The 8,052-nt window shown below is 37.8% G+C and overlaps 1 protein-coding gene across 1 annotated transcript; it reads right to left on the reverse strand.

Annotated features, from left to right (window-relative positions):
* Nucleotides 1–807: 807 nt before the first annotated feature.
* Nucleotides 808–7,538, reverse strand: LOC128216670 (lymphocyte antigen 75-like). Its single transcript, XM_052923294.1, has 7 exons — nucleotides 7,534–7,538; nucleotides 5,632–5,787; nucleotides 5,181–5,260; nucleotides 3,579–3,653; nucleotides 3,272–3,419; nucleotides 2,912–3,118; nucleotides 808–1,240 (listed from the first exon to the last, which is right to left on the reverse strand). Exons 3-7 carry the CDS (start codon nucleotides 5,235–5,237, stop codon nucleotides 1,023–1,025), a joined length of 705 nt encoding a protein of 234 aa, XP_052779254.1. The 5' UTR covers nucleotides 5,238–5,260; nucleotides 5,632–5,787; nucleotides 7,534–7,538; the 3' UTR covers nucleotides 808–1,022.
* Between the last annotated feature and the right edge of the window lie 514 nt (nucleotides 7,539–8,052).

Genomic DNA, 8,052 nt, shown 5'->3' on the forward strand with positions numbered 1-8,052 from the left:
TTCCTCTCACCAATTCAATAAAGAGCTCATAATAGAATAAGAGCTATCTTCAAATACGGATAAGTACGGTGTGTTTAAAGCTATCAACAAATTATGTCTTGCCCTCATTAATTGAATTGAAGAGCTCTCTCATTCAGTTGGTGAAATTGTTGCTAGAAATAATTGTATAATGATAGCAACAGATAATTAGAGACCTCTGCAAAAAATAGAGGTCTTCAATTGATCTAAAGAGATCCCTTATTGTTCGGAGAGCTCTCTAATTGTTTGGAGAGGTTTCGAATTGTTGAAAGAGGTCTTTATATTTGAATCTATTTAGATTTGGCGTTCCATCCAGTAGCGCTTAAGTTTAAGGTCTTAAATAAAATGAGAAATTATCAATCGTATATATGGACTCCGATCGCTCTGCAGTATTAAAACTGATTTCTTCCGCTGAAAGGACGGCGTAAACACAAAAACGCTCAGGTGTATATGACCTTTAAAATCTTATAAGATTTGCATTCTTACACATGAATAAAAATATATTTAGGATTTGTAATATTGTAACACCCAATGTGCAAAAAAAATATTAGCTCCATGTTCGCTTTGATGTATTTGTCCAGCACCACCAGTCCCCGCCTTCATTCTGGCACGTGTCGAGGGCCGCATCCAACTCCCGTTGTCGCGTATAGTTTTACGCATCCATGTACATGCAAATTCCAGAACATGAAATGTGTATTCCAAAACACGTCAGATTTATTCCAGAACGTAAAAGATTTAATACAGAACACGGGAGTTCTTTTCCAGAACATGGCAGATTTATTCCAGAACATAACAGGCAAGACTTGCAGAGAAGTTATGGCAGTTGGTTAGAATAATTTACTGAACACTACTCATACTATCATATTGTTTAAATTTAAATGTGATCCTGTTGTATGCAATCAAATGTTAAACGTGCAGTAAAAATATGGTTATCTAAATAATTTTATATAATTAACTTTCGAGTTGACTAGCAGAAACACTTCAAACATAATAAAGCACTCTTTCTACATATTTCGTTCACAAACAAACGAAAAAGACTCCGAACAAAGCCAGTCATGCCAAAGGTGGTCTTCCTTTTTAACAAAAACGCAGTTTTGATTGATTTGGTCGGGTTGACCGACTCCCCACTGGTAGTCCGTGTTGGACACGTACACCGCGTTCACCCACTGAAATGTGTCTGCGCCCAGGTGGTCGCGCAAGCCAATCCAGTAGTTGACAGGGTCTGTATAGAAACAAAGCAACTTCTAACTGTTTGATACTTTCAAGGGTTCATGTATTTCTTACTGCGATCTTAATAATTAAGGACTGAACATATGTTATTTCTAGCAGTTATGTTGTATGAACACAGTAGGGCACGGAAGCAAAGTCCATGAAATTTAAAAAAAAATCATTACGATTAAAAATTAGCAGTATCTCCTGAAATAGACTATTTATATTTAAAGAAATATAACCGACAACATACCGTTTATTACGTTTGTTTTAAAGAATAGTTGATAATTGTAACGTTGTATACCATTGGTTAAATGACGTCGCGCTAATCCAATCTTTATAAGTCTTTTTTGGTAAGCGTCAAGCTTTGTTCGCGAAACTCATTTCGAAGAAAGGAAACAAAAAAAAAATTCACCCTGGAAACATCATAGAAACAATACAAATATCCCATAACGGCATTGTCAAAAATCATACAATTTGAAAATTGTGTAGCTTTAAAAACAATAGGATGCTTAAATAGCGTGCCAAGTGACGACTATTGACCGGTTTGGACAACTTGTTCAAAAGGTAATGAAAAAGTTTTAACATGACCCATGATTATTAATAAAATGAATCTTCGTATCTTATCTTATATTAGCTTATATTAGCTTATTTATCTTATCTTACCAACGACACTGTTTCGAATGGCAAAACGAAATTCTTATTCATCAGAGGTTTGACCAATCTGGTGTAGGATAATACAAAACGATTGCCCATGGTCACGTGACTCGTACGTTATATTCATTTCAGTGCTATCGAGCGTCTGTTTGACAGTGGTATGGGTCGTTGTCATTCAAAAGGCGTCAGAAATATTTGATAATTTAGTGTATTTTACCTCACAAGGTGCACGGGGACGCTTAGCAATATTACAAAATGGCATGACCTAACTGGCTGATTGCCAGAACTTTGTTAAAGTAAACAACGTTTGTTACACTATCGTTGTTAACGCTCTAATAGGGGCGTACCAGAATGATTGCTAATCTCGGTACGCCAGTATGCTGTAGTGATTGCTAATCGCGGTACGTCAGTATGCTGTAGTGATTGCTAATCTCGGTACGCCAGTATGCTGTAGTGATTGCTAATCTCGGTACGCCAGTATGCTGTAGTGATTGCTAATCTCGGTACGCCAGTATGCTGTAGTGATTGCTAATCTCGGTACGCCAGTATGCTGTAGTGATTGCTAATCTCGGTACGCCAGTATGCTGTAGTGATCCGCTGATATGTGAAAGGGGTTCATTTGTTGATCTCAAACTAGCTTAGTGAAAGCATTCTGAACGCCAGCACTCTTTAAAATTCCAATAAGCTGTAACCAGTGAAACATTGCATCCTATATACATACCTCTTATCCTTCGATTGTATTACTGACTCTGAAAATTATTCCCCAACCATTGCGACTGACCAAAATTAGTTTATACGTCCGGGCATACTATCTCATACCTGGGTATGTCCCTGTCTAATATTTACTGCTCTGAGAGTTCAATGCCGATGCAGTTATGATCCAAGATTTGAGACAACTTCACATTTCAAAATTAACAACTGTTAAAACTTCTGAAAAATGCCCTTATGTGCTTGTTTTGTTTTCAAGATCTATCGATATTATATATACACAGTAATCAAGAAATAACGAAATAATTAAGGAAATTACGTCCAATGGTCGACGTAACGTAGTTTGTAACATCGCGTCGCTTGTCCGCGGTGTCTAGCACCACGAGGTCTGCATTCTCCGCTTGGCAAATTCTCCTAGCGGCGTCCCATTTGTGCGATGACCGGTGTAGTTTGACGCACATCTGCTCATGAAAAGACAGAAGCTGAAATCCACCGGATGTGTCGCATACCGTCTGTGGCGTGGTTTCTGTTTGGGCAAAATACGCGCGTCATTTTATAAAATCTACTACCTTTATATAGTAACAAACAAGTATTGAAAATTTAATTTTACTCCAACGTTCATAGCAATTGGTGCTTTTTAAATGAACAGTAATGAACTGGTTTGGAATGAATCACGTACTAATAGTCGTTGAAGATGACACCACCGTTGATGTCGATGGAGAGAAAATAGACGTAGGTGTGTTACACAGATCAGTCTTGCAACAAGTCATGACAACGTTGCGTTTTCGTCTTCCAAATACAGTCAACGGTTCGTCGCCGTCACAGATCTGTAGCATCATGTTCTTTACGTATATATTTGTTTCACTCTTCGAGGAAATATAGACCTTACTAATTAGTACCGCGTGTTCATATATAATTCTAAAAACAATATTCAATACATTACTGTTGTCCATTTTCTTTTTGTGGGAGTTGTCTATAGCACTTACCTGATCTGTGGCGCAGGTCATGGTAAACTGTGTGTGCCCGTCCCCCGTTGACCGAACCTCCTTCAACAAGCAACTCTGAGGAGAAAAGTTACAAGCACACGGTGAGGAATCACGTGACTTCAAAGCGGTTTTCACATTGGTCACCACGGGTCACAACCGGTGTAAACAAACAAGTTAGTGGCGTAAATTTCTAAATAACATTTTTGACAGAAAAGATATGAAACATTTCTTAGCATATAAAACTATGGTATTTTCTGCTTCTACAAGTGTGAAATAGTTTAGATTTGGTTGCATTTAAATGACCCTTGGCCAAACTTTCAACTTGACGGAATTTCGTAGAACGATGCAATTTTGAAATTTTGGCCAAAGATTGGTAATCGTTGGTAATTACGCTGTTTGATATGTAATACACAAAAACATGAACTGTAGCCTATACTTATTACTTATAAAGGGTTGGTAATTACGCTGTTTGATATGTAATACACATACATATACATGAACTGTATGCTATACTTATTACTTATACATGTTGGTAAGTACGCTGTTTGATATGTAATACACATATACATGAACTGTAACCTATACTTATTACTTATACATGTTGGTAAGTACGCTGTTTGATATGTAATACACATATACATGAACTGTAACCTATACTTATTACTTATACATGTTGGAAAGTACGCTGTTTGATATGTAATACACATATACATGAACTGTAACCCAAACTTATTACTTATACATGTTGGTAAGTACGCTGTTTGATATGTAATACACATATACATGAACTTAACCTAAACTTATTACTTATACATGTTGGTAAGTACGCTGTTTGATATGTAATACACATATACATGAACTGTAACCTATACTTATTACTTATACATGTTGGTAAGTACGCTGTTTGATATGTAATACACATATACATGAACTGTAACCTATACTTATTACTTATACATGTTGGTAAGTACGCTGTTTGATATGTAATACACATATACATGAACTTAACCTAAACTTATTACTTATACATGTTGGTAAGTACGCTGTTTGATATGTAATACACATATACATGAACTGTAACTTACACTTTTTACTTATACATGTTGGTAATTACGCTGTTTGATGTGTAATGCACATATACATGAACTGTAACCTACACTTTTTACTTATACATTTTGGTACTTGGGCTGTTTGATATGTTGTACACATATACATGAACTGTAAGCTATACTTTTTACTTATACGTTTTGATCCTTGGGCTGTTTGATATGTAATACACATATACATGAACTGTAACCTATACTTTTTACTTATACATTTTGATCCTTGGGCTGTTTGATATGTTATACACATATACATGAACTGTAGGCTATACTTATTACTTATACATGTTGGTAATTACGCTGTTTGATATGTAATACACATATACATGAACTGTAACCTATACTTATTACTTATACATGTTGGTAATTACGCTGTTTGATATGTAATGCACATATACATGAACTGTAACTTTTGTTTATTGCTTAGTAATTAATTAAGATGTTTTCTATTTTTTTCGTTTTGCAGAATCATGCTTGTTTAAAATCGTATTCTCCTTACCTCTCCGACGCCACACAGTCTGGTAGTGTTACAGGCGTCTCTATCAGCCGACGTCATCTGACACTGGTAGCATTCCAACGCTGCATAAAACAACAAACACCTCTTGAAGGTATTAAAACTGCTGACTTATAGCAGCAAATGGAACCACGTACTCGGAAAACACAGAGACGTGAGGAGTATAATCAAAGTACGAAATTCAATAAAAGGCGACTTAGAACCGTTGAGTGATAAAAACCCAACAAACTAAAGTTTCCTTTAGGTCATTATGTTCTGGCAGCCATCATTTTCTTTGCAGTTAAATTCATAATGCTGTGTAAATCGAAGTGCGTCCACAACATAAATAATATAATTAACATTCATTTATAATACTCATCAAATAATTACTTAACATGAAAAGCGTATAGATACACCATTTAGGCCAATTTAATTAAAAAGAAAATGCAAATCTTACGACAGAGGTTGCAGTATTTTGGACAAGCGCTCGAGCTTAAAGTGGGATCCTTGCAGACGTCAGGGTTGGCTTGGTCCAACAGTGCGCATGCCTGGCTATTAATATCCGCGCACGCCGCAGACGTTAACACCGGCAGCGAGAGAAATAGCACTGACCCTGCAGTTTCATTTGAGAACAGTCCATAATCTACAAGCGTTTCAATCATCCAAATCCCATACTTATCCAAACAAAATCTATACAGAAACAAAAAGTAGATCTTCGTCAACTAAACTTTACATACAATGTATATCGATAGAAAGAGTCAAGGTGCTGTTATTATTAAAATTGCGAAATGACGCATGCGATAGTGACAAACGTTATATCACAGCTCAGAAGGTTCCAGCTTCAATTTACGACCTACTCATACTGAAAGACAATAAACATTGGTTCCAGTATCTTCTCCTGGCGCTCGACTCTAGAGTGAGGTATTGGGCAAATGGGAGCACGTACAGAAAAGTTATTTTCAAAAATCAAACGGTCTTTGTGTACAGAATACAGTTCGTCACCGCATACGGGCCGTCAGTGAACTATATGCGGCGCACGGTACAGCCACTGGCCGTCGGCGAGCTATATGCGGGCCACGGTAACGCATACAGGCCGTCGGCGAACTATATGCTGGGCACGGTAACGCATACAGGCCGTCGGCGAGCTATATGCGGGGCACGGTAACGCAAATATGCCGTTGGCGAACTATATGCGAGGCACTGTAACGCATACAGGCCTTGGCGAGCTATATGCGAGGCAAGTTGGCGCATACAAGCCGTCGGCGGGCTATATGCGGGGCACGGTAACGCATACAGGCCGTCGGCGAACTATATGTGGGGCACGGCAACGCATACAGATCGTCGGCGAACTATATGCGGTGCACGGTAACGCATACATGCAACGTTTGTGGCGACCTATATGCGGTGAAACGTGCCGCATATATAGTTCATTTGGCGATTTTTACTCAAATGAATGTTTTGTTTAGACAAAAAAGTTAGCATGAACAGACAATATAAAAGTAGAACTCGTATTCTATACACTCATTATTTTTTTCAAGCAATCATTCCGTTTAGCAGAATATAGGTCATCGTGGCAACAACTTAATGCATGTATCCGGAGAAGAACTGTTTGCGGTCAAGTAGAACTCGTATATCACAGGACTGTATGCCCTGTGAGAATGCATTTTTACCGCATATCGCATATACATTGTATAGGTCATCCTGGCACGAACTATATGCGTCGCGAACTGTATGCGGTGACGAATAGTTTGCGGTGACGAACTGTATGCGGTGGCGAACGACGAACTGTATGCGGTGAGGAAATGTATGCGGTGACGAACTGTATGCGGTGGCGAACGACGAACTGTATGCGGTGACGAACTGTATGCGGTGACGAAATGTATGCGGTGACGAACTGTATGCGGTGGCGAACTGTATGCGGTAACGAACGACGAACTGTATGCAGCGACGAACGACGAACTGTATGCGGTGACATATGCGTCGACGAACTGTATGCGGTGACTGGGAAATACAGTCAGTTCTTCCGTTTAAAAAAATAAAAGTCGTCACGGCAGAATCTGGCGGGCAGACCTTCATTTGCTCTAAGAAACAAAAAACGATTTATTTAATTCAACCTTTGTTTGTTTTGTCAAGCGGTTGTCTTTTCAAAAATATATAACAAGCAATAATACATTTAGAGGAAGCAGTTAGCAAGTCTAGTATAAGTTGGCGTCTCCGGAGTGACAAACAATTTGATCACCAAAATGAAATCATACCATTTCAGTCTTTTTAACTTCTGGTAATGACGATTTTGTATATGATCATTGGTTTAGATGTGAAAAGAAATGTTTTAAAATATGAAATATTGCAAATGACTTACAAAAGACTTCCACCATTATAACCTTTAGTTTATGAGCTCATTGACCGACATTGATAAGACAAGCCTTTCTTAAGTCTGTATACGCGCATGACACTACCTCCCACTTTCTGATGACCTTTTTTGCGTTTAAATTCAAACTCCTTAACAATTGCATTGCATTATTCCACTATACTTCTGTGTTGTTCAACTAAGGTAATTATTCCATGCTAAACGGGAGAGCAGGCTGTACCAGAGGTTCGATAAGGCACTTCCAAACACCGCAGTATAAATGTTGTTGTTTGTATTATTTTCATCGCATGATATTCCGGCAAATATATACAAAATGTATTGTTGTAACGGAAAATGGTTTTATAAACTTTCAGCGCTTCAGCAATTTCAATCAATTGGATATAGCCAGAGCCTTACAAAACAGATGCTGAAATTAAGTCGAGCTTGTATTTGAAAATATTGTAAAATCTATATAAACGTTGGACCTATGCTTTATTTTATAAAATGATGAGTTTTTATAGCTGTTAAAAA

The sequence above is a fragment of the Mya arenaria genome, chromosome 14 (genome assembly GCF_026914265.1).
Source record: "Mya arenaria isolate MELC-2E11 chromosome 14, ASM2691426v1".
Taxonomy (NCBI): Eukaryota; Metazoa; Mollusca; class Bivalvia; order Myida; family Myidae; genus Mya; species Mya arenaria.

Excerpts from the sequence above, each read along its gene's own strand:
- LOC128216670 (XM_052923294.1), bottom strand. The coding sequence starts at position 5,237 with ATGACGTCGGCTGATAGAGACGCCTGTAACACTACCAGACTGTGTGGC. Across the intron at positions 3,420-3,578 it reads TGACCTGCGCCACAGATCAG|ATCTGTGACGGCGACGAACC; the intron begins GTAAGTGCTATA and ends ATGATGCTACAG. Across the intron at positions 1,241-2,911 it reads CGTTACGTCGACCATTGGAC|ACCCTGTCAACTACTGGATT; the intron begins GTAATTTCCTTA and ends GTTTCTATACAG.